The 27,482-nt window shown below is 39.3% G+C and overlaps 3 protein-coding genes across 10 annotated transcripts in view; 1 reads left to right on the top strand and 2 right to left on the bottom strand.

Moving 5' to 3' along the window:
• Positions 1–3,056, bottom strand: part of bub1 (BUB1 mitotic checkpoint serine/threonine kinase) — a 37,203-nt gene extending 34,147 nt beyond the window's left edge. The window contains 4 exon segments of the mRNA XM_082148547.1: positions 817–1,013; positions 1,095–1,236; positions 1,306–1,365; positions 2,856–3,056. Coding sequence (XP_082004673.1) covers positions 817–1,013; positions 1,095–1,236; positions 1,306–1,365; positions 2,856–2,878 — 422 coding nt within the window. The 5' untranslated portion in view covers positions 2,879–3,056.
• LOC309482544 (uncharacterized protein) overlaps positions 1–8,651 on the top strand; it is a 332,446-nt gene extending 323,795 nt beyond the window's left edge. Inside the window, exon 3 of the mRNA XM_082148005.1 lies at positions 5,588–8,651. The gene's annotated coding sequence lies outside the window, so the exon portion shown is untranslated. The remainder of the gene's footprint in view (positions 1–5,587) is intronic.
• Positions 8,652–10,511: 1,860 nt separating this feature from the next.
• LOC309482471 (protein NLRC3-like) overlaps positions 10,512–27,482 on the bottom strand; it is a 164,714-nt gene continuing 147,743 nt past the window's right edge. For 6 of the 8 annotated variants that reach the window (XM_082147856.1, XM_082147861.1, XM_082147858.1 and 3 more), the window contains 5 exons: positions 24,167–24,340; positions 23,879–24,052; positions 15,423–15,596; positions 15,295–15,341; positions 10,512–11,357 (listed from right to left, as the gene is read on the bottom strand). In XM_082147856.1, the coding sequence (XP_082003982.1) occupies positions 10,795–11,357; positions 15,295–15,341; positions 15,423–15,596; positions 23,879–24,052; positions 24,167–24,340 (1,132 nt within the window). In that variant the 3' untranslated portion in view covers positions 10,512–10,794. The remainder of the gene's footprint in view (positions 11,358–15,294; positions 15,342–15,422; positions 15,597–23,878; positions 24,053–24,166; positions 24,341–27,482) is intronic. The other 2 variants (XM_082147862.1, XM_082147863.1) reach the window with 2 other exon arrangements.

Raw genomic sequence — 27,482 nt, 5'->3', positions numbered from 1 at the left:
CTGTATATAATAATGTAATATGAGTGTCTCTCACCTGTATATAATAATGTAATATGAGTGTCTCTCTCCTGTATATAATAATGTAATATGATTGTCTCTCACCTGTATATAATAATGTAATATGAGTGTCTCTCACCTGTATATAATAATGTAATATGATTGTCTCTCACCTGTATATAATAATGTAATATGATTGTCTCTCACCTGTATATAATAATGTAATATGAGTGTCTCTCACCTGTATATAATAATGTAATATGAGTGTCTCTCACCTGTATATAATAATGTAATATGATTGTCTCTCACCTGTATATAATAATGTAATATGAGTGTCTCTCACCTGTATATAATAATGTAATATGAGTGTCTCTCACCTGTATATAATAATGTAATATGAGTGTCTCTCACCTGTATATAATAATGTAATATGATTGTCTCTCACCTGTATATAATAATGTAATATGATTGTCTCTCACCTGTATATAATAATGTAATATGAGTGTCTCTCACCTGTATATAATAATGTAATATGAGTGTCTCTCACCTGTATATAATAATGTAATATGAGTGTCTCTCACCTGTATATAATAATGTAATATGATTGTCTCTCACCTGTATATAATAATGTAATATGATTGTCTCTCACCTGTATATAATAATGTAATATGAGTGTCTCTCACCTGTATATAATAATGTAATATGAGTGTCTCTCACCTGTATATAATAATGTAATATGAGTGTCTCTCTCCTGTATATAATAATGTAATATGATTGAGTCTCTCCTGTATATAATAATGTAATATGAGTGTCTCTCACCTGAACTGCTGCAACACACTGTCCTGCGGCTCAGCCTTGTTCTCCAGCGCTCTCTGGTACACCAGCTCCGCCTGGGACAGCTGCCCTCTCTCCTCAAACTGATGCGCCCAGTCCAGGTACAGCGCCGCCGTCTGCGTGCCCACGCCGCGGCCGTGAAGATAGCTGTACACCTCCATCGGGTCGCTGTAGAAGCCGGCCTGCAGAGAGAGAGAGGTGTGTGTTCATCTCACAGATCTGATCCGGAGTCTGACTGAGAGAGAGAGCGAGACTGAACCTACACATCGGATGCAGTGTGTGACGTAGCGTGGGTCGTTGTGGTATCGCTCGTCCTGAAGGAAGGTCTGAACGATGCGCTCCAGCACCACAGACAAACCCTTCCTCTCCTCCAGGGACAGCTTGCTCTCCAGAAACTGAACGAACCTGCCGAACCAGCCATGAGTGACGGACAGATCATCATTACTATAATAAAGACATTAAAGATGTTCTTACTTATCCCAGGGGTCTAACGGGTCATCGCCAGCATAACTGCGCACGCTCAGCTCAAAGGCCCTGCGGTGATGAAGATGAAGATCAGTGAACATCAACACATAGCCTACACATTAGTGACAATCACACCGATGATGATGAAGATCAGTGAACATCAACACATACACATTAGTGACAATCACACCGATGATGATGAAGATGAAGATCAGTGAACATCAACTGATAAACATTAGTGACAATCACACCGATGAAGATGAAGATGAAGATCAGTGAACATCAACACATACACATTAGTGACAATCACACCGATGATGATGAAGATGAAGATCAGTGAACATCAACACATACACATTAGTGACAATCACACCGATGATGATGAAGATGAAGATCAGTGAACATCAACACATACACATTAGTGACAATCACACCGATGATGATGAAGATGAAGATCAGTGAACATCAACACATACACATTAGTGACAATCACACCGATGAAGATGAAGATCAGTGAACATCAACACATACACATTAGTGACAATCACACCGATGATGAAGATGAAGATCAGTGAACATCAACACATACACATTAGTGACAATCACACCGATGATGAAGATGAAGATCAGTGAACATCAACACATACACATTAGTGACAATCACACCGATGAAGATGAAGATGAAGATCAGTGAACATCAACACATACACATTAGTGACAATCACACCGATGATGAAGATGAAGATCAGTGAACATCAACACATACACATTAGTGACAATCACACCGATGAAGATGAAGATCAGTGAACATCAACACATACACATTAGTGACAATCACACCGATGATGATGAAGATGAAGATCAGTGAACATCAACACATACACATTAGTGACAATCACACCGATGATGAAGATGAAGATCAGTGAACATCAACTGATAAACATTATAGTCCAGTCATTTTAAACCAAAATGGGGGTCAACCTTGAACAAATTGCAACAGAAACAAACTATTCATTATTTTTATAATAGGTATGAATAGACTATATTTGGGTCTTTTTCGAAACTTTCCCCTAATGGGATTCTTCTGGGCTTTTTTTCCCTTACTCAGGACATACTGAGGATACAGAATCAGTTGAGTTCGCTTCTGTTGCAATTTGTTCAACCTTTTTTCATAAAATGACTGGATTATTAGTGACAAATGACAATCACACCGATGATGATGTTTCACAAAGCCAGAGCTAGCCTACTGCATTTCCCTCGTGAAATTAATATTCTCTCGTGTTATTAATCGTTAACACTATGACTGAGAAGCAGCCACGGATTCAAAGGCTGTCATAAGTTAGCTTAACTTAGCTCTTAGCTTAGCACGAGTGCAAAATGTGTTAGAAACACGAGAAGCACAGAGACGGGAGACACACAGATGTGTCATACAGAACAAACATCGTGATACTGTAAGAAATCATACGGAGAAAAACAACAACAGACGAACTGAAGGGAACCTGAATCATTATCATGACGCTAACCATCACATAGTTAACCATCATAGTTACGTTACTTACTGGAAATAAGAATCAATGTCCATCGTTTGTTCTTGTTGAACACAAAAAGTCCGAGGGAAGATGTTTATGGCTAAACGAGACTCATTTAAAACATATTAATAAAGATATCAATCGCTAATAACCCCGTGAACTAGCACCGCTCTGCTAACTGCATTTTGGCAACAACGAAAAAATGTTTTCAAATGTACCACTAAGCCAATCATTAGCCTTCATGTCGCTCAATAGCCAATCAGAGTCCGACCCAACCATGCGTCACGTTTACCGCTGTTCGGTGGCAGTGGGCGGGGCTTACATATTCATGAGTTTCCTGTTTCGTGTTTAAGCCACTCCTTCAAATATTAACGCGTGCTTTCCAGAGCTTTGAAATAAACTGTTTTGAAATGTCCAGGTTCAGGATGAAAGTGCACGACAGACCTCACAGCCTGTGCAGCTGCTGTTTGTGTGGAAGAAATTAGCTGTTATTATAACTCTGTGTGTGTTACTTACAGTACAGTACCTGCATTACTTCTCCTCACAGTTTCATAGTTTACAGATGCACTTCTGATGAATTTATCATCTCATATATGAGGCCAGTATTGCACACATACATGAAGACATGAGTTAATGCTGATAAATGAATCAGGGCTTTTATTATCCTAATATAGGGGTTGATGGATGGATTATGCATGTGATGATCAATAATGTACAACATGATCTTTTTTTACTGCAGAGAACGGGAACATACAAAAGAATAAGCATACATAATATAATACCAACCACGACAACAATAAAGGAGACAACAGCAAAAAAGAAAGGGAAAGAGAAATACAAATTATGTAATAAATAGTTTTCAGCTTTCGACTCAGAAAAACAGATTTCACCAACAGGAGTATCACAAGGTTTAGGAAAGGATGCAGTAGATACTGGGTAGGAGTAATTACAGTTTTTAAAAAGCATACATAAACCAGAGGGAATAGCTCCCATTACTAGTTCAAATATTTTCATATTGTCTTCTTAATGATTAAATTTGGATAGTTTTTCTTCTAAAAAGACAAAAAGTTCAGGTAGAGATTACTGTAGCAAATTATTTTGGGGTTATTGGTATTTGGTCTTCGGAAATAAATTCTGAATATCTGAACAAAATACCTGGCTTATTAAACAACTGCTCCACCCAAAATAAACCTGAACCAATTATCATAAAATAGAGATTTATTCTTGAATAAGATGTTCTTATTGTTCCAAATAAAACATATTTGTGGTGAAAAGTTATGTGTATAAATTAGGGCCCATGCTAAGAGAACCTGACGATGAAAGTTGGAGAGTTTGATAGGGAGTTTTGATATAATTAGACATTAAGAGAAAATGAATGCCACCAAGTTGTGACAAGTTGAGGAAAAACATTCCAGATAGAAGATGGTTTGGCTATTGATTCAGCCAATACATTTTAAATTTATAGTTGAAGGAACAAAAATCAATACAATTAAGACCACTGTTATTATAAGAGTTTAATATGACTGATTTTCTCATATAATGAGACTTATTTCTCCATAAGAATTTGATTAAAACCTCATTAATTAATTTAGAGGTGGGCTTATCCACAAAGAGAGACTGAGCTGTACAGACCCTCTGCCAGTGAACAGAGTTCTGCCTTTTAAGGACAGATCCCTTTGTAACCAATTGCATTTTTTTTTCGGTTTTGGTAATAATATGTTTGAAGTTTGCTGAACACTTATCTTCATCTTTAGTAATTTGTATACCTAAATATGTGACCCTATTTTTAACAGTAATATCCTCAATTGAGGTAAAAGAGCAATTTTTAATGGGTAGCAATACACATTCATTCAAATTTAGATTTAATCTAGAGGCTTCAGAAAAGGACTGACGAATACCCAAAGCCACTGGAATTCCTGACGAATCATTCAAGAATAAAGCTCTATCGTCCATTTGTTGGCTTTTAAACAGTTAATAGCGTCCTCTGTCTCCTTCACTAGAGGCATCACAAAAGTCTCATCTAAATCATTCAACTGGTTTATATTAGGTAAAGATTTAAAGAAATCATTCATATGTTTTTGGGATAATTTAGAAGTATACAAATCACTGTAAAATTTGGCACAGAACTTTGCAATACTTTTAGGGTCATCACTAATATTACCGTTTATCATTAGTTTTTGAATTTGGTTGTTTTTAGCTTGCTGTCTTTCCAATCTGAAAAAGTTTTGTTCACCCCCTTCAATCCCTTCAGCTTTATGTTTATATATGTTGTTTAATTTTCACTGTAATTCAGCCAGTTCTACTTTTTCACACTCAAGTAAATCATCCACATTTTAAGATAAAAGATTGGTGATTTTCCATATAATGGAATTTTCATCAGCTTTTTTCGTTTTTGCCAAATCAGTATTAAATTTCTTAATTACTAAAAAGTTATTTGCCAGTTTCATATTTAGTAAATTCCCAGTTGCTGTAACTATACTCCTCTCTTGCTTTATTCCAATTTTTGTGAATTATCTTATTAATTTCATCTTCTACTTCACTGTAAGAGAGAATGGAGTTGTTAAGTTTCAAGTAAGAAGAGAATCCACGCACATTATCAGAAGCAATAAAATAAAGTTGTCCTCAGGCCCAGGCATTGCTATATGTTCCCAAAGTGCTCTCGACTCCGTTCAGAGCTCAGGTCATTTCTCTATCAGCTCTTCCCCCTTCGGAAGAAGATGTGTCTCTACTCTGCCCTGTTAGGGCCCTTAGAGTCTATTTAGAGCGTTCTGCCCCATTCAGGCAGTCAGAACAGCTCTTCATATGCTTCGGTGGATGCACCAAAGGGCTTCCGGTCACCAAGCAGAGACTATCACGATGGATAGTAGATGCTATCGCTTTAGCCTACGCTTCTATGGGCCTTCCTTGCCCCATTGGCGTTAGGGCTCATTCCACAAGAGGCATGGCCTCATCTTGGGCCTGGTCCAGTGGTATACCAATTGAAGACATCTGTGTGGCGGCTGGCTGGTCCTCATCGTCCACATTTGTAAGATTTTATAACTTAGAGGTTCCTGCTCTGCAGGCTCAAGTTCTTTCTGTATAAGCCCATGTTGTCTGGGGGAGCCCATGCCTCTTATTACCCCTCTGTGGGGTGTACGTACGTGTACGCGCGTTGTGGACCCTCCAATAGGCGAACATTTTAAATGTAACCTCGTCTGAAACCTGGTCTAAAGTCAATGGCGCAATATCTTTTTTGTTATTTAATGAGCATGTTAGTAATGAGCACGCAGTCTATTTCTGTTGCCTCAAAATAGCAACGCGCCGACAATGCGTCAGAACACACTTCGTTTTCAGATCAGCACGCCCATGGGCGCACAAATGGGCGCAAATGCATTTGCTATTTAAACAACGTGGCGCAGGACATGGAAATGATAACTGCATCGGACTGAAACTAGCAAAAAACACTTGCGTCTCGCTTGGTGCTGCATTGCGCCGGGTGTAAGATAGGGCCCTCTGTCAGTTTCAATCTAGATTAAAAACGCATCTCTTTTACCTGGCATTCACATAGAACATTATACTTTTTTAAAATTCAAATCAGTTAAATGATTATTAGGCTGCATAGATTCGGTCAGCCGGAACCGGGGACACTTCCTATAACACTACTCGTTACATCATAAGTATGGCATCTACACTAATGTTAGGCTTTCCGTTTATTCCGAGGTTTACTGAAGTCAGCCGTATCCGGGCCATATCCAGATCTGATGGAGGACCTGCGCCCAGACATGACCACAACGCATCCCTGAAGTGCCAGCCTCTTCAGCCCTGTGAAGGCCTCATTGACACGACGGCCATCGGCACTGATCCTCAACAAACCCGTCTCCATACTAGCGTGATGACTCCTACCTCCAGCCAGATGGAAATGGATAAATATTGTGAATGTTCGGATCCAATCTAACTTCTTGCCTGTAATGCTGCCTGAATCATAATCATACACTGTTCGCTCGTTGGCCAGAGGAGAACTGAGCGACTGAGCCTGGGTTCTCACAAGTTTTTTTTTCTCCATTCTGTCACTGATGGAGATTTGGTTCCTCGCCACTGTTGCCTTGGCTTTTGGCTTGCTTAGTTGGGGACATTTATTATTCAAAAATATTTTTGATCTGCCTTATTTCAGGTGGACGATGACGAAAATTTACGTCTAGAAACAAACTTTGTTGTATTATTTTCATGTTATCACTAGGAGGCTGCTTTGATACAATCTGTATTGTAAAAAGCGCTATATAAATAAAGGTGAATTGACTTGACTTATGGTTAACCTGATAGCTGAAGAGCCACAATGCTTTCGTATGTGTAGCATTTAATATCATGGTATTATATTGTAATTAATGGCAATTTCCTTGTTTTGTTCTATCATAGCGCCACCAAATGGTGCAGTTCCACCGCTTTTTTATGTGTTCTCAGAGTGAGCCCATACATGTGTGTAAAATTTGGTGAAAATATTTCATTTTGTTTTAGAGTTATAGATATTTATATGCATGAGAGCATAAAAAATTACCCATGGGCAACTTTGATTGGATTTTTTTGCCACTTACTATCAAAATTTTGACATTTGAGTATTAGCATTTAGCTAGTCTCGCATAACCAGACCTTCAGACTGACGGCAGAAGGTCTGGACTCTATCGCAGCATTTCTTGGCCAAGGATCGCCCAAGAGGACGTTTGACTGACATGTAACACAACCAATCACAGTTTGTTTTGTACCGCGTCATATTTAGGGGCGTGACAATATAATGTTGATGTCCCTACAATAACAGACCGGCGTGCATCTAATAAATTATTCATTCAAGAACCTTGTGCAAGTTTACTGCATCAATGGAGCCGCGAACTTCACATACTTTTGAAAATACAGCGTTTAGTTGATCGTGGTAAGCGCTCATTGTCTCAGTTGTAAAAACAACGGCTTTCTTCTTCCACGAGGGGTTTTGGCGTCATGACATTTGTTTCCCGACGGACCGAAAATAAACGCGACACTCGCACCCAGGGGCGTCGGACTGGGGGGATAAAGGGTACCGAGTTCCCAGGGCCCGAGGCAGGGGGGGGCCCTTAGAAGTCAGTTTTCTATACATACATAAACATGCACTAACATTTGTATAGCATTTATGTACAAATAAAAAAGTTCCTGTGCAAAACTAAACTTGTAGTTAGGCACTGGTTTGGTATAAAAAAGTCATTTTCATGCTGTGCAGGGCCCCACCACCCCTCTCGAATGAATGTAAATGGTACGACTCGCAGGTCAGGTGCTTCTGCTACGGACCCGCGGTGAATCAGTTGATGAGAGACAGGAGGAGCTGGAGTGAGCTGTGATAGGAACTAGGAAGACAGGGGAAGAGTCATGTTTTTCCTTAAGAAAGGAAAATAAGGGGCTCAAAAACGAAAAGAAAAGAAGATTAAAGAGAGAAAGGCAAATGAGGGCAAGCAGTTGCTCACTCAGTTTTTTTTTAAAGAAAGGTGAGCTCCAAATGCATCATCGAGCATTGACATTGTTTTAACATAAATATCTACTCCAGGTAGAATAGCATACATTTATGTTCGTACTCTGTTTGAATAATATACCAATACTTTATAGTATCACACAGGGATGCAAACAGCGCGCTTTTCGGCGCCTCGCGCTTTTTTCACGTCAGTTTGGGTGACAAAGTCATCTGAGGCCATTCCATAGCTTAATGTGAGGGACAGATGTCGTATTACATCATTAAAGTTTACGGAAACTCGTTTTCCCTCCTCTGCGGCTGTCAATCTCCATTCAGTAACAGCTAACTAACGTTATTCAAACAGCGCGCGCGCCTCTGTCGGTTACAGCAGGATGCCCTGTAAAACTCTCTCCAATATGATATATTAACATTATAATGCTTGATCTGTAGAGAAAAGGCTGTGGATTTGCATAAAATGACTTTATTTTGTTGGAGTTTGTTGCTGTTTTTAAACGACTCGCTACCGTGTGCCTGTTAAATCACAAACAGCACAAAGACTATGAATCGGCATCAAACGCACCACAACTGGAATTTAAAACTGAAGAAACAAATGATCAATAAACTGTTGGACGGATAAACACTAGGATTTGTGTGCTCGACATGTCTTCGCTTTGTGCCGTGAACTTTTAAATGCACACTTGCTGTGACTCCATGTCGCTTTGAGCACATCATTCTGCACCCGCGATGCGCATACGCGCTCTGTTTTGAAGCGTTTCATATTATCATGGTTTTGCGCACTGAAAGATTATTAAAAGCCTATATTTTTTTATACCTAGCCTGCTCAATGCATTTAAAATAAGCATAATTTAATTGTGTATTATTTCTGTGTAGTGTAGCGTAGGCTATATAAATACACTTCTAAATTCTTGACATTAATATATAAATATAAAATTGAGAAATGTATGATTGCCTAATTGAATTTTATACTAATAGTACTAATAGCAATTTGTTTTTATTAACGTGCAGATTTTTTCAAGAATTACTTTTTGCTGCTGATTTATAGGCCTACACTCAATAAGTTTAATAAAAATACATAATAATACATTTATGTAATATTTAAAGGTGTTAACCCTAATCTTACACTGCAAAAATCAGATGTTTACATGAAAACACTGTATATTTCCCTCCGTTGTCAAAATCTAACACCCGCAAAAACACAGATCGTTAGCGCCTATTTTACCGCATTGCTATGCAAATTAGCTCGCGCACGCTCTTACATTAAGTACAGAATTGTTCTCAGTTTAATGCACATCTTAATGATTGAAAATGACTAATTTTAAAAACGTAATTCAAAGACTGAATGTCTAGTTTGGCGGTTAGTGTATCCTGTGATTCTATAGTCTGCATTTATTTTAAACAGACAAATAATCATCAATTAACTTGTACTTTTGACAATAAAACAAAAATATATTAATCAGAGTGTGGCTTATTTTGTTTACATTTTAAGTGTTTTTATGATAAAAATGCAATACCCCACCCATTGGTATCACTATGGTATTTGGTACGGGGGCCCAGCAAGATGGTTTGTACCCAGGGCCCAAAATTTGGTGCTACGCCCCTGCTCGCACCCCCCGGAAATCCGATAAAATTCAACCAATCAGATGACGACTTCGACATTCCTGAAGTGTTTCCAGTTAAGTGTACCATATGCATCAGACGTTTAGTCAACGTTCCGTGGGCGTGACGTCTGAGGCTGAGACTAGCATTTAGCTAACGAGCTATGTTTCCAAACTTCCTACAGTGATTTCGTCTAACGGTTTTGAAGATATTGGCAAATGTTTTTTAAGAACTAAATCACAATGCTACACAAACAGTAAGGTGAAACCTAGCATGTTTGGTATCATTGGACTCGACAAGAATTCAGGAACCTAAGGAGATGACTCGCGTGAAAATATCAACCACACCTAGTTATCAGCATTTGAAAAATACATTTTACCACTAGGTGGCGCTGGTTCGAAACTTCTCAGGCTCCTTCAGGGCATCGTATTGATGACCCAAACCAAGTTTCGTAATGATAAGTTCATGCGTTCATAAAATACAGCATTTTAGTACAAAATTCAAAATGGCCATATGGGAAAATTAGATATTAGTCGACTCGGCATGACGCCCTTCTGAGACCACTTTTATGATTTTTTTTTTGCGCAGTTCACTATTTCGTTTGCGACACTCCAACTAAAATATCAAAATAAGAGTCCTTTATTTCTTTCCATATAAATGTAAATATACATTTGTTAATTTGCATTTCAACACAACATAAGAAAATAATGTAATAATTTTACTCATAACAATATACATATTCAGAAAAGGAAAAAAAACAATTGTGTACATACTTTGTGTGTATCACATGTGTCTGATCTAGATTTATAACGTCTAGATAATAATGAAAAAAAAAATGTAATTAATGAAACTGTAATTATGTGAGATTTGATGACTCTGTGTGCATGTGGATGTTAGAAAGAGGATTTACAAGTGTGTGTCAGTCTGTTGTTTAATCTGACCCAGAGACACTGAAGAATCATCATAATAAACCCTAAATCCAGCATAGAGGGGTTCAGTGAATGTGGTGATGAATGTGTGTAAGTGTCTGAGTGTGTGTGTGTCAGAGATGCTGTAGAAGGACAGAGTGCCGGCCGACACGTCCACATACACTCCTGCTCTCTTAGAGGATAAATCGACGACAGGTATAACAGTGAAGTTCTTATTGTGACAGACAGAGAATCTGTTATCAGAGCAGAACAGACTCCAGGATTTATCATTGAATCCAAACTCACAGTCTTCACTCCGTCCTTTCCTGCTGATTCCTTTATATGTCACTGATATATCAGCAGCTCTGCTGCTCCATTCAGCCTCCCAGTAACAGCGTCCAGTCAGACTCTCTCCACACACAACCTGAGGAATATCATCAAATCTCTCTGGATGATCAGGATACGGCTGCTGCTCAGACACACGCGTTACCTTCCTGTTCTCCTCAGACAGAATGAGTTCGGTGTGTGCTGTGTTTGGATCCAGTGTGAGATCACAGGCATCTGAACACAAGAAGAGAGAAACATCTAGAACAACAAAACAACAAGTGTGTGTGTGTGTGTGGGCGCTGTGTTTGGATCCAGCGTGAGATCACAGGCATCTGAACACAAGAAGAGAGAAACATCTAGAACAACAAAACTAGACTCACTAGACTTGTAGTCGAGTATGGTTTTCTGACTTTGAGAAATGAATATAGGCTATTTAAAAAGCCGATCTGGCATGGAGTGAGTGACGTGACGCTGGTTGAGGACCTGCATGTCTCAGAACTCAGTTTAACACTTATGCATGTTCACGCAGACATCTGTGAAAAACTAAATCTAGAGGTCTTGATTAAAGCATTGATGGGCATTAAGGGCCGTTCACACAGAAAATGTTTTCCATTCCACTGTGCTTCTTTCCCAGTATTTTTCTGTGTGAATGCGCTAGACCGGACCGTCTTTTGCAGCGTCTCGTGACACAACATTATAAAACACGCCACTCAAGATAAAGCCCTGTCTGTGAAACCAGGCCTTAAACTTCTATAAAACGCGCCTTGAGACCATACGTTTTTCCCCATTCCACTGCCCACGTCTTGCTTTTTTGCTTTCTGTGTGAACCCCCTGCCCTGTCTCCTAAGCGCCAAACTACGTTAGAGTATCATAAGGTAAGATGCAGATTTTTTGTACTGCCGTCATGTAGTTTTCAACATTTATTTAATCATGAGTTCTGAGCGTAACTCTGTCCTCGTTCATTTGTATGTTCATCTGTAGGTGTTCTTTGGGCTGTTTAATATTACATGTGTTTTACACTGCAGACTCACTCTCGCTTGTATCAAAGATAAATCAACACTATCATCCCTTACATGTGTTTTACAAATCGCGGCACAGATGGAGAGCAACCGAACACAGAGCGCCTCCTTCAGGTAGTGTCGGGTTCAGTCCCCCTTAAGCCTTGTTTATACTTTCGCCTGGCTCTGCAGCGCGAGTCTCTGCAGACTGCGCGCGCACCTCCCCAAACGGACGAGGCATTTATACTTGACGCACTCGCCGTTGTACTATTCTTTGAAACGATAGGGGGCGACTCAAGTAATTGTCCTCTAAACCATCAGGAATCAGCGGTGAGAAGAAGAAAGCTATCCACACGTGACAATGTTTATTTTAGTACACCACCACCAATACCACACTACAAAAAAAATCGTGTAAAACCCAGTAAACCCTGAGATTATTACTCGTGACAATAAAACAAAATATATGGATATGAGAATGTGTATACAACATAACTAAATTAACAATCTCTTAGATATTTTCTAATTTCACTAAACATTTCATTAAGTTTTGTGAACATTTTTATTAAACATGGACCTTTATGTTCATTAAAAATACGTTTTATGCTATTGTATGCTCATTTTTTAAATGTAAGCAACTAATTTAGACGTGCAAACTGGGTGCCGGTGTGGTGAAAAGTTCGAGCTCGGCCAGATTCGGTTTGAAGTCGATCTTAGGATGCGGAGCTGCGCGCGCTGTTACAAAAAAAGCCATGCACACCGCCAAGCGAAATGGGGTAATGGGGCGCACCCAACGCGCACGACCGCCACACCGCAATTATGTCATTTTTGCCGCGCGCACCTTCGCACTCGTGCGGACGCGTCGAGTATAAACCTAGCTTAAGCTCTTTTAAAGGGATCATATAATGCCATTTTTGTACAAGTTAATATGATTCTATAGGGTCTAAATTAAAAGTTTGTAATATACTTTAATTAAAAATTCTCATTAGTATTGTAAGAAAACACTTGTTTTACCTGGTCAAAAACAGCTCTGTTTTCAGCACGCCATTTAAGTGCATGTGTCTTTAAATGATAATGAGCTTTGCTCACCCCACCCCTCTGTTCTGTGGGGCGTTTTGACACAACACACGTGGAGTGTTGCCTTGACAACAGTTGAGGGTTTATTTTGGAGAAAGAATGGCAGCGGGAGTCTCTGAGGACACATCTGTGCAACCGTATCAATTTGAGAGTCGGACCCGGAACAAGATAACGGCCCCGAAGAAGTTCGACAATTAAGGCTCGAACAGGATGTTTCTGAATGGTTGGTTAACGTAATGTCACTTTGATCTATCTTTGTATGTACTGGCAGGGTAGAGTAGTGAGATACGAACGCTATGTGTTTACTGATGTATACGATAGTTCATTGACAGATTGATGTTACAGCTAATGGTCATGAAAAACTTTTTTTCGGTAAATGTAGGCTTGTCAGTGATGTGTAACGTTATCTATGCAGTGTTACACTCACTTCTTCTGGAGGTGCAGCAGGAACACGAATAGTTGGTACCGATCCTTTTTTCAGGAGCAGCTTCTTAGCAAAACCAACTTTATACTGACCCTTGTTTATAAAGCAGTCTGGTGTGAAATGATTCGTGCAAACATGAAAGCATTGACGTTGATCGTGGGGAATATTCCCTTCGAAAACAAAACTCAGCCACTGCGTCTTCAGCGGTTCGGATTTAGGAACATCAAAATGACTGCTTGTGTTCGTTATTACACCCAAGAACAGAACACCACAATCGTTTAGACGCTTTGCATTCTGCTCCAGCGTATCAACAATGGCGGACTATGATGACAGCTCGCTCAGGACGGGTCTGTGTTGAAACGCTGCTGTCAATTAACAATCGTGGGAGGGGCGCTGACATCACACGGTCAGACGGCTCAATTTGAGACAGGGGAAAACATATAAGGAGATTAAAAAAAAAAACACTGGATACATTTTTATCATTATATGATGGTTGTGTACAGGCACTGCCAACACACATTTAAGTCAAATCAACTTGTAAAAGTGCATGTACCATTATATTAGCCTGGTTAAAACCAGACCATTCTCAGTAGTAACTGAGTTATGGTCTGGCAAAGCTTCATTAATAACTCATTTCCAAAGGGGCGTCACCAACGGACGTCGCTCAAATGCCTCTGGGCGCAATTGGATAGACCTAAAACCAATCAGAGCGATCGTCATCATGTAAAGCCATATGCTGCGTCCCAATTCGCCTAAGTTACACTACGCCATAAAAGTATGTACTCTTTTTGTGAAGAAAAGGTATTTACTTTTGAATGTGTAGCAAAAAAGTAGGCAAGCTTTGGGACATACTACTTCGTCATCTTTATCGGACGGATCTGTCGCGTGCATCCTGTCACGTAAACTGCCCTGTCAATCATCTTGTCACAGTTAAAATCCCCTATTAAATCACATTTAATTTCCTACCGTTTCGGAGAGAAATGTAGTAGCACGTTCATCTGCCAGTGGGTCTTTCATGGAGACTGTCCTCATGTGTTTGCAATTTGAATATAATAATGCATTTAAAAGTTGCGCTTCACCAACGGACGTCGCTCAAATGCCTCTGGGCGCAATTTGATAGACCTAAAACCAATCAGAGCGATCGTCATTGTGTAAAGCCCGCCTCAACGTTTCTGATTGGTGCCGCGATTTCGACGGATTAGAAATGGGCTTGAATGAGCTCTTTGCCAGACTACTTGCAGAGCAAATCTAAATTTGCCGGAAGTTGTCTGGGTTTTCCCAGGCTACCATTATATAACCCCTTTAAGGAAATTCATCTCTCTTCTGGTAATGAGGCTCACAGGGGAATTGCTGCGGCACAACAGCAGGAATTAGTGCAGCCCGCTGTGCAGACTCACACTCATTGAAGACGCAACCTCTTTCAGGCTGAATGAACAGCACTCTCTTTGTCACAAAGAGACACTCTGGAGAGCTGTGAAAACAGCTGTTTTTGTAAGTTCTCTGTGAGATCGCGGCCACTGCTGACAGTGCTGTCATACCAACACCAACTTGAAGAGGCTTCCTTCCCAAAGAAAAGGCTTGTAGAATACTCTCTTTAGGATTGCAGAGCAAGAACAGTAGAATCGCTCGGCTCCGAAGCGAAAAGTAAAATAAAAAATAAAAATTGAAGACCTACACTTTCGTAGCCCTGCTGTCTTCATGATCTCTCCTCCATGATCCACACTATAAATATACAAACACACATTAATGTAGATATGCATCATGCACACACGTTCAATATGTCAGTATCAGTGTTTGACACACTTGAGTATCTTCAGTGAACAGTTTGGATCCTTCAGTTTGTCAGTGAGCAGCTTGACTCCTGAATCCCCTGGGTGATTGTAGCTCAGATCCAGCTCTCTCAGGTGTGAGGGGTTTGAACTCAGAGCTGAAGACACATAACCACAGCCTTCCTCTGTCACCATACAGCCAGACAACCTACAGATGGATCAAAACAGCCTCATCATCTACAAAAACACACATCAACATTCAACAGCTGAGTGAATATCATTCATAGTGAGAATTTATACAAGAATTTCAGTCTCACTCAAACAAAAACATTTTTGTATTTCTCTTTACGGTCTTTCTTTTAGGCTCCTGCTCACTCGAGGCGGTGAGACTGCATAGACACATACCGTATTGTTCCAGATATAAGATGAAGTGCCAAATACATGTGAAATGAGTGTGCCTCAAAATACGCCCAATGGAAACACGTTAATTTTGCAAAAAGCAATCTAAAATTGCCAATCTGTTTTTCAAGCAATTCGGGGGGAAAAATTCACTTTTTTTTTAAGCAATATTGAAGCAATATTGACGAAATCTTTAAAAAAAGTAATATAATGACTTGATGAAATGACCAACTGTGGAAATAAAGTTTCATTGTGTTCTTGATGTCTTTCCATTTCATTTTAGGGAGAAACCTTTCAACAGACTTTTCCCAAATTTAACATTAATTATCACCAGAAGTAGTGTTTTTGGCATTTTTCTATTCTGATTGAAGATGAAGATGTGAACATGTTATTTGTGTATGTATATTCTGATTGGAAAGTTTAAAGTCATGTTTGTAACTTCACAGTCAACAGTATGTACACTTATAGTTTTTATCATTGCAAGAATTACACAACATCTACACCGGGCCAATCCACTGTTCTTCATGCCCTTCCTGTGTGTCTGGGTTTTTCTGAACCTGAAAGGTGAGTCTCCTTGAATAACTGACAGTACCACTCTATGCATTTCTTCAAAATACAAACTTGTTTTCATTTTCATTCAAGTAAGCCATGTAGTGTGTGGATTGAAAAGGTTTGATTGGTTTTCCTTGACCTTCAGGCCCTCTTTGGTAGCTAACTCCAAACTTGTTTTCAAATATTAATATAATTATTCTCATTTCTTACAGACAATGTCAAGTTCACACATGCATTAGAGACATTGAGATCAAGGTCTGCAAGATCTCAGAATATGAGCAGAAAGGTGAACATCGTAACCTATTTATACTGTATATCAAGGGCACCCAATCCTGTTCCTGGAGATCTACTTCCTACAAAGTGGAGCTCCAGCCCAATTAAACACACCTAACACTTGATAATTCGGCACAGGATTGGTTACCCTTGCTAAATATGCTAAGATACTGGCTACCCTAAACCCATTTAAAAAAAAATTATCCAAAGAAAACTTTAAAGGCCTTATATAATTTTTCCAACTTGTTACTTGCAAAGAAAATAGTCAAGGAACCTTGGTTGGCATACCGTTAAAACACCAACCGACCAACAAAGATCTTTTAATATCACTGTCTTAGCACAGTAAGCCACGTTAAGCGTTTTTCACGTTAAGCGTTTTAGAATGTCCCGGTAAAGGCCAGTGAGCCCAGCCCACCCATCCGAGAAGTGTCAGCTCTTATTTTGAAAAGGGCTTATTGAGGGGGCGTGACATCACATTGAAGCAATACCCCTGATTGGCTGACCACATGTGTGGATCGTAGTCACACACTCTGCGGAAAGATAGTGCCAAAAAAGATCTGTAGACGTGTGCAGAGGGATCTGTGAATGCCCTGTGATCTGCAAACACAGATTCAACACTTGCATGCTGAACTTTGCACAGAATGTGTAAGAATGTCTTTTTACAGTGGTTTGAAAATACAAGTTAGACTGTGTTTGTTTTCAAATTGTGAGGAGGGCATTTTTAGATTTTTTAATGGGAAAAAACAGCGAAACAGTTGTGCCAAAATTCTGAAAACAAATGCAACAAAATCTACAAACAAATAATGACCCTCATGCGCAGACAAATCACTTTGCATTCATTCAAATTCTGCTTGTCAAGTACAAGTCACTGATTTCTATTTGTGAATCATAAAGAGTTTGTTTGCAGATTTTAAATCTATTTGTAGATCGAATTTTATATTTGCATGTCATGAAGAGTCTGTTTGTGGATTTTTTATCTGTTTGTATATCTTGTTTTACATTTGCGGATCATGAGCAGTTTGTTTACAGATTTGGAATCTATTTACAGATTGTGTTTTACATTTGCAGATTATGAGGAGTTTGTTAGCCGATTTTAAATGTATTTGTAGATCTTGTTTTGTGTTTACAAATTGTAATATGCATTTTTGACTCATAGTCTCTTCATTTTCAATGATTATGGCATTATTTTGTCACAACAGCGAAACAATAGTGTCAGAATTCTGAAAACAAATGTGACACAATCTACAAACAGAACATGATCTTCACCTGCAAACAAGTCACTTTACATTCATTCAAATTCTGGTTTTCAAGTACAAGTCACTGATTTCTATTTGTGAATCAGGATGTTTATTTGTGGATTTTTAATCTTTTTGTAGATCATGCTTTATTTTTGTGGATTACAAAGAGTTTGTATGAGGACTTTGTATCTACTTGTTTTGTGTTTACAAGTTGTAATATCTATTTGTTACATTTAGTCTGTCCATTTTCAATGGTTTTGGCATCAATTTACCCCCATACTTTTTATCCATAAGATAAAACAGACCAAATTGGTATCGGCATCGGACGATATTCTGAATAATCGGCTATCGGTATCATCATATCATATAATATCATATCATATCGGTGCATCTCTACTATTCAGTTTATCTGTATTGTTTATTTGTCTACTGTCATGTTTATTTGTATCATATTGTAATGCGACCTTGAGTTTGCAGAAAGGCAGAGGCAGAATTATTATTATTAAGTGATCGGGTTGATGTGAGCATTCATATGTCACAAGCTTAAAATCGGAATTGATTTTTTGACGTGCGCACTAGGGGTGGGAATCTTTAGGCACCTCACGATCCGATCCGATTCTGGGAGTCACGATCAGATTCCAAAATGATTCTTGATCTACCCCCCATTTGTTTACTGACTTGAAAATCTTAAAATCTTTTTTTAAATTTAATTACATATGTAATTATAATACTGAAAATTAAATAAATAAATACATATAAACTAATATAGCTTCAAAACATAAAAGCAATAGTAAATAACAAAGAGGAACAAAAAACATATTACAAGCAATAAACAAAGAATGCCTTCAGTATTTAAGAGTATCTGAATGTTTTCCATTTTTCTCTCAGGTTTACTGTTGATTGATTATTACTGATGACATCATAGTCAGCGGGAGATTTAATAAGCTGCATTCACACTAATGCATTATAATGCAAACTATTGTTTGTCCTGTCTGTTTAATCCCTTAAGACCAAACTGACTGTTTACATTAATTTCGCATCATAAAAGTATTTTGAGATGCAAGTGCATTTAACCACTTAAACAGAGTCGCACACAGCCGCATGTGTGAGCGCTCTTCACAAAGCACACGTCAGCATTTGAAATTGAAAGCAGGCTTCAGTCAGTGAGTTTAATATTTTTTAAATATATAAGCCCACTGCATTTCAAACAACATAAATTATGCCTTTGTAGAGCATTTGCAAGGAAAATAGTTCTCGGAAAATAGAAAATCAGTTTTCGCGCATGCGTCGTGGCGCTCTCGTGAACTCGCGTCAGAGGCCCACACGGAAGAAAATAAATAGTTGAATAAAGTCGTTATTTTAGTTTTTTTTGCACACAAAAAGTATTCTCGTCACTTGAGCCACTGTAGTCACTTGGACTATTTTAACAATGTCTTTGACTAACTTTTCTGGGCCGGCAGAATGCAATTACTTAGCAGCCTATGAAGAAGTGAGACAGCTCTCAGATTTCATCAAAAATATCTTAATTTGTGTTCCGAAGATGAAAGAAAGTCTTACGGGGTTGGAACAACATGATGGCGAGTGATTACTGACATAATTTTCATTTTTGGGTGAACTAACCCTTTAATATACATAGACAAGTCATCACTTGAAAATGAAAGATCCAATCCTGAAATCCAGAAAAAAAGAAATGAAATCCTTTGTCAGGATAGACTGTGCTTGCACTGCTCTAATCTTTAATTTTGGTTTTCAATCCCAAACAGGAAGCCTGCTGAAGGAGACACAGAGGACTGACACAACATGCATGCACAAACACACAATGCGCACACATCTGCATTTTACGGGCATTTTTATGGATAATTTAAAGATTTGCTTTGGATGTTTTTAATTTATATCAATTGTTCGTCAAGTCATTTAGGGGACATTTTTCTACTTTGTATTAATTGCTTACATTTGCATTGCATGTTTTGAAATAAAAGCTCAATCTGAATAAGCTATATTTTATTGTTGAAAAAAGGCTACAGGCCCTAAGAACATGGTACCGTTTGCTGTGGTAAATTGCAGTTTAACTCTTTCCTCTTACACAACATGAAATACCTCCAGGACTGCTAGGCCACACACCCACTTTGAGATACATGTGTATTTTATGTGTATACACAATTTTACATGGGTTTCACATAAAGTTACGTTTACATGGGGTGCATATGGAATTAACATACGTAGATTGTTGATTTACATGAAAAATGATTGTTGATGGGTTTCATATGTGATCTCATATGTTCTACAAGGGAAATTTACATGTGTTACACATAGGAATTTAAGCTACATTCAGACTGCAGGTAAATGTGGCCTAAGGATGTGACGGTGAGGAAATTTTCCCACCGGTTAATAGACGTGTGACAACACCGGTAATACCGGTATCACCACCAGGGGGTGGAGGGAGTTTTTCCCTCTTTTGCACATCACTTTTAAATATGCCTGCTCTGCCCTGGCCGCCTGCACTACCTGCTCCGCCCTGGCCGCCTGCACTGCCTGCTCCGCCCTAGCCGCCTGCACTGCCTGCTCCACCCTGGCCGCCTGCACTGCCTGCTCCACCCTGGCCGCCTGCACTGCCTGCTCCGCCCTGGTCGCCTGCACTGACTGCTCCGCCCTGGTCGCCAGCATTGCCTGCTCCACCCTGAGCTTCTGTCCTGCTGCAGTCTCCAGGTCCTCTTCCGCTCCACAGGCCTGGCCCTCCATCCCGCCCCCGGGTCCGGCTCCTCTCCCGCCTCCCTCCTGGAGAATTTTAGGAGCATCTGGAAGCTGCTCCTTTGAGGGGGACTATGTAACGGTCATCAGCTGAAGTGCCCTTGAGAGCCACCTGAGGGCACTCCACATCAGACTATCATGTTTCACTCACAAACTACATCTCCCATAATTCTCTGCCTGAACTCATCAGCACATTATCACATTCACCTGTGTCTCATTATCTTATTTAGTTCACCCCATATAAGCCTGGTTCACCCCATCACTCACAGAGAATTTTTGTATGTTGTTGCGCTGCAACTCTGAGCATTCTCCCTGATTCCATTGTCTCTTGGTTCTTGGATTTTTGCCTGTTTCTCGGATTCCCTTTTTGCCTCTGACCCCTGCCTGCCTGCCTGTTTGTTTGTTTGTTTGTGTGTTTATTTGGACTGCCTTCCTGTGCTTGACCCTCTGCTTGTGTTTGATTACGTTTCTGGATAACCCTTTAAATAAACTGCATTTGGATCCTCAACCTTGTCTCGGAGCAGTTCGTAACAGAGAGCAGCAGTTGCTTGAATGATGGGTTCATTATTCTTCTTAATGAAAAACACATCAACAAAACAGTACCATGACAAACTCGCATAAATAGGCACTATTATATTTCGCTTTGAAAGCAAGTCTTCCGCTGTCATCTTGTCAGTCAAGAGTGACACTAAACGAAGTGAGGTGAAATCTGACTCCTGCTGCCGGTCTGTGCTGCGACTCTCATTGGGCTCACACTGAATTGAGCAGACACTTTCAGTTTTAAACTGTAGTGTCTGTTCTCTAACTGAACTAAATTATTTTTATTACTATAAAAAAATCTAAACAATGGTGGGGGCGGTCCTGCAGTGGGCAAGTGATGTAACCGGTGTTGTGGCTGAACACCAGTAACACCGACTAATCGCAGCAAGCCTAATGTGGCCCAAATCCAATTTTTTGCAGATTATGTGACTCAATTTATGTGGCACAAACCACATGGAATCTCATCTTTTCAATTATGATTTGTGCCACTTCCATATGTGGTCCTAAATCCGACACAGGTCAGATGTTTTGCAATGCGGCCTCAGTGTGAACAGTCATATCCGAATTCATGTGACTTTTACATTTTACATCACTCTAGAGCAACATTTGTCACAATTCTGCGCTCATGGGAGTCAATTCAAAGATTTTATATACCAAACATTATCAAGACAGTTGCGAAATTAAGTCAGTGAAGGACAGTGATGTGTCAGAGCTCATAAGTATTACAGTGGCAACTCTATATACAAGCAAAACGAGGGCTCGTATCATAAATGTTTAAATGTTTATCATCTTCTTTTTTTTTTTTACATTGCCTGCACTTCAATTTACTGGCTTCCGGAGCAGATCACACTAATAAAAATATCTATAAAATTGAAAAAAATGTCTGAGGCCATAAAACGGTTTCTATTTACTTATCATACCATCTGTAAACTCTTGCACTACCAAGGCAATGACTGACGCACTTGCACTACATTACAAAGAGCTGCTGGGCTGAATCAGCACACAATGGAGCGATTTGGTCAGATGGGAGAAAAGCGGCTAATGACGCACTCAATTCAGACAGTGACTTGGGCCACATACCGGCAGTTTTCATTTAGTTTCCTTTCGTTAAAACTATAATTACATTTTTCCATAATTTCGTGTTTCTATATTCAAGTTTAGAACTGAGCGGAATATGGAACTGGGTTTTATAGCAAATAACATGTGTGTCAGGGTTCTGCCCTGGCAGCCTTGTCTTTGTTTAATGTTTCTATGTTTGTCTAGTGTTTGAGCACATGGCGTAGTGTTTGAGCACATAGTGTTTGATGAACACCGTTGGCAGCAGCGACGTCTGTGTCCATACCATTCTTATCAATGACAGCGTAATCTCGTATCTCCCTGCTCCCAAGTCATAAATCTTGTATCTCTGATTAAACAGGATTTTGGGGAAATGTTGTGTTAATGTTGGCGCACAACAGTAAATGATAGCAATATAAGGTATAATACCAACTTTAACGATACAATGTTTAATAACTAAAAAAATATGCTTTTTTTATTTATTTCCTGATAAACAATGGTTTTGGAGATGCGAGGATTCCGCCCGACAGCGACGATATGCAAGTGCTATGATCCTTCCCAGTTTAATCTAACACAGTACAAGTATTATTATTATTATTATTATTTTAGATATAGGATAGAATAGAAAGTTTTAGTATTAAAGGATCAAGTGTTGCCGAAAAAGATACGCCTTCAGCCGTTTCTTGAAAATGGCTAAAGACTCAGCAGCTCGAGTTGAGTTCGGCATGTCATTCCACCAACAGGGAACAGATTTTGTGTCTCTTTGAGATGGCACCACAAGACGACGTTCACTTGCAGAGCGCAAGTTTCTGGATGGCACATAAATCTGAATGTGACCTTTAACACAATATTTTGATTTATTAAAATTTCTAATAAAATTATTATTTGTATAAATAATTATATAAAATGTTTTATACAGTCTACTCATTCTACTTAAATGCACTGATTCAATTCAAGAATTTTACATAAAAGAGGATGCACACTCATAATAAGGCAAGAAACACAGTAAAGGTAAAAAGGACCCTGGAAATCTATTTAATCTATTTAAATATTGTCGCTTATAGGAAAAGTTCATTTCTGTCACTGTTGCGAACTAATTAACTGCACAGATATGAAGAACATGAAGGTTTTTGGGAGTCAGCTCTCCATGACAGGCCTAAACCAGCCAAGATACCAGCCCGAAAACACACAATAAAATATCATATTATTATACTTTATCAACAAAATCCCAGAGAGTTGTTTTTTTGTTTTTGTTTTTTTTCAATATCACACACAGTGTGTGTGTACTTAAAATCAGCTCAGCTTCTGAAAAAAACACACAGAACTGAATGAAACTGTTATAATGTCTAATGAAATAAATGTTTCCATTCAAAATGAATGGAATTAAACAATCAGTTCTATGCATGAACACATTAACTTTGATAGCAGTATATTGCTGTTTGTGTGCATCAAACATTCAGTGTTACACATGACAAATAAAAGTGTGAATTTGATTTGTCGTGTATTTGTATGCTTTCATTTTCAACACACTCAGGTCCAGCCAGTTAAAATCTCTCTAAATTACCTCAGTGTCTGCAGCATAACACACACATCAACAGTCAGATAATCTACAAACACATCAACATTAAGACAAGCTGACTATAAATTATCTTTTAAATAAAATATATTTTATCTTCTTAAATACCTCAGTATCTGCAGCTGACAGTTTGGACTCTTCAGTCCGACAGAGAGCAGCTTCACTCCTGAATCCTGCAGGTCATTGTTACTCAGGTCCAACTCTCTCAGGACGCAGTTTGAGGATTGTAGAGCTGATGACAAACCCTCACAACACTGACCAGTGAGATTACAGCCAACAAGACTGAAAAAGAGCAGAACACAGTCAGATCAACAGTCAGATCATCTACAAACACACATCAACATTAAGACCAGTTGACTGTAAAATATAAAATATTTCTTATATGTTCTTAAATGCCTCATTATCTGCAGATGACAGTTTGGACTCTTCAGTCCATCAGAGAGCAGCCTTAGTCCTGAATCTTGTGGGTCATTGTTACTCAGGTCCAGCTCTCTCAGGACACAGTTTGAAGATTGAAGAGCTGAAGACAAACTCTCACAGCAATGAACAGTGAGATTACAGCCAGAAAGACTAGAAGAGATGAAGAAAAAAATTTAAACAATAATAAAGAGGCTGATTCTTCAAAAAATTCACATTCAGACCAAAATAGCCGACTTCCTGTTGGTCGGAGCTAATGACAGTAAATTAGAAAGTTGTCCGACTCGATGAGAACAATATACGTACCGAGTTTTGAAAAAACTGATTTTTTTCAGACAAAAACTGCTAAACTTTGACAAAAAAAGTACATTTTATTGTTATAATTATGATTTAATAATATGTAGGTATGAATCTAACTGGAAAAACTTTTTTTTAACCAGTTTTAAACTTTTAGTACTTTTACTGTGCGTTCACACCGGACGCGAATAGCGCATCAAATTCGCATCTACTGCGTCTAGTTTGACGCTTGACCACTTTGTGTTAATTCGCATGTCTGACTGAAATGTACATCCACTTCCTGCTAGTTACGCGCGTCAGAGGCGAAAGTTTCGAAACCCGTTGGCGGCCATCTTTTTTAGATGTTTATCGAGCATTAGCATTAGCATTAATCGAGAGAGTCACCGCTCGTATATGCTCTGGAGAGCAGAAACAGCTGCGTAGGGGACATCGTCGCTGTACTCGGGTCCACCAGACCCTCCGGAGGGTTTCAGGAGTTTCACAATTTGCTCCAGGAGCTAGGTTTGGTGGACCTAACGGTGAGGACGCTGACGAGGACAGCGTAGGCCGTATAAGGCCTCGGCCTCGAGTGGTCTATGCCTGTCGAGCCCGCGCTCTACAGCCCGGCGCGAGGTTCACCCTCGCCCGCACCCACCTAATCTGTCATTTATTTTTGTTTTGATAATAAATGGAGCCAGCCTCCAAAAGTGAAACCTGTCCTGTGATTTAAAAAAAAGTTTTTATACACTAAATTGTGTTTGTTGTCTTTACATTAGAATAATAATGTTTCATATAATCTAGAATATGGAATAAATAGCATTCAATACAAAATGAGTATCTCTCATATATTGAAATCGAGTTTTTATGTGAAAGATTTGCTTTGCACATCAAGCATTTTAATCATATTACAAAATAATTTATCGAGGCCAAACATAAAATAACATTATAAACTGTCACTTCACCACGTGACAGCAGCAAGCAGGCTTCTGATTGGTTAACGCGGCGCGAATTGACGCAGAAGTTCAGATTTTTCAACCTGGGCGGCAGACGTGAATTCGCGTCAAACGCGAGAATGCACAAAAAGCACTACATAAAACATTCGCGCGTAACGCGTTTAACGCGACAGACGCTCAATTCGCGCCATTCGCGCGAACTTGACGCGCGAATGAGGCGTATTCGCGTCTACCGCGCTCTACGCCTCATTCGCACCGCAGGAATTTTTTACGCGCGTAACGCGTCTTTGCATTGAATTAACATTGAAATCACTCGCGCCTGACGCGCTATTCGCGTCCGGTGTGAACGCACCATTAGAGCTCTGCAGCAACTTTTACTGGTTAAAGTTATTTTTAAATTTTTTTATTTCTACTTTTAAAACTGCATTTTCCAAAATATGGGCAAAAGATCTTACACTAAACCATGCCAAATTATCCATGTTATCCCCATGAATGAAATTTAGAAATGTGGGTCTTTTATAAGGTGAATTTTACATTAAAAAAAACTTTTCTTTTTATCATTCATATAAAAAAAATTAAAATAATTTTTAAATAGGTTATTTATATACATTTTGTGGAGTAATAATGTCCAAATGTGGAGTGAAAACATTAATAAACCGAGTAAAATTACATTTGTTTAAAAAAAAAAGAAGATTATTTTGTTACAAAATTACATTTTGTTGCCTGGGGTCTCTGAGATATGTACTTACAAGACATTTGCCCACCGGCAACTATAGTTGCCATTTGGACTTTTGACTAAGTATATAAAAAAACGATAGATCTCTGATTCTAGAGACCTTCATGAATATATACATTATATATATATATATATATATATATATATATATATATATATATATTGTGATGTGTGAGACGGCATACTCGTGATGTGTGAGACGGCATACCGCATCAATCTACGCTGGCGATGCAAGAGGGGGCTGAGGGTGGCAAGGCAAGCGTCGCGCACAGCCAACCTCGCTCTCTTGGGACCCAGAGATAGAGAAGCTGCTCTTACTGAGAATTTGGGTACCGCTGGCTGAGACGCCAGTGGCAGAACAGAATTGATTCAACAAAAGATTCTCCGCTCGGCCCTCCTTCGGGTAAGAGCAGCTGTGTCCAACTCTGGGCAGCTAAGACGGGTGGCGCCGTCTTCCTGCAAAGGCTCGATGTCACAGTAGTGACAGCTGTGGCGGAGTATATTTGTTTTGTTACGCAGGGGACTGACACCCTTGGCAATGAACAGACTGAGGGGCAGCCCACGAGTGACTCTGGTAGCACATCGGGGTAAGCTCTTGGTAAGCTCACATGCAGAGAACCACTGGGCAGTCTCCAACAGTGTCGCTGAAAGCTTTTGGAAAGCTGTGAAAACAGCTGTTTTGTCAGCTCTCTGTCAGATCGCAGCCAGCGCTGTATGCTTTGTAACACCAACACCAGCTTTGAAGAGGCGTTCTCCTGAAGAAGCAGACTCGTTTTCTTCTTTTTTAAATTGAAATCCTGTCAGAAAGATTGTAGAGCAGAAACAGTAGAACCGCTCGGCTCCGAAGCGAAAAGCAAATATACGACGCACCTGCTGCTCGTTATATGCTCACGCTGCGAGGCAGAGCAGGCTGAGCAGCTGATACAATTATCGCATGCCATTGTGCATTGGCTTGTTTTATTACACTCGAAGTAAATTGATCTCTCAAAGCGATCCCAATTACATCGGCACTGAAAGAGAACCACTGGTATAAAGCTATTCATAACATCATTCAAAGTCCTAAAAAAGTGGGTCGCGGCTTGATGACCATGGGGAAATGTGGGTCCCATGGCCAAACGAGTTAAAAAACACTGGTATAAAGCCATTTATAACATCATTCAATGTATATTGTGATTATCGTAATTAATAATCGCAATTACAATTTCAAAGGAATAATCGACAATAATGATTTTTGTCCGTGTGAGTGGAGGCGGGGCTAATTAGCATATATTTACAAATCCACGTAAACTAAATGAAGCAAGGGTGTAGAGTTACATTTAAGCTATTTTAA

This window comes from Leuciscus leuciscus (assembly GCF_965113295.1).
Source record: "Leuciscus leuciscus genome assembly, chromosome: 19".
NCBI lineage: Eukaryota > Metazoa > Chordata > Actinopteri > Cypriniformes > Leuciscidae > Leuciscus > Leuciscus leuciscus.
The sequence above is the reverse complement of the archived record's forward strand: the minus strand, read 5'-3'. Positions and strand labels throughout refer to the sequence as shown.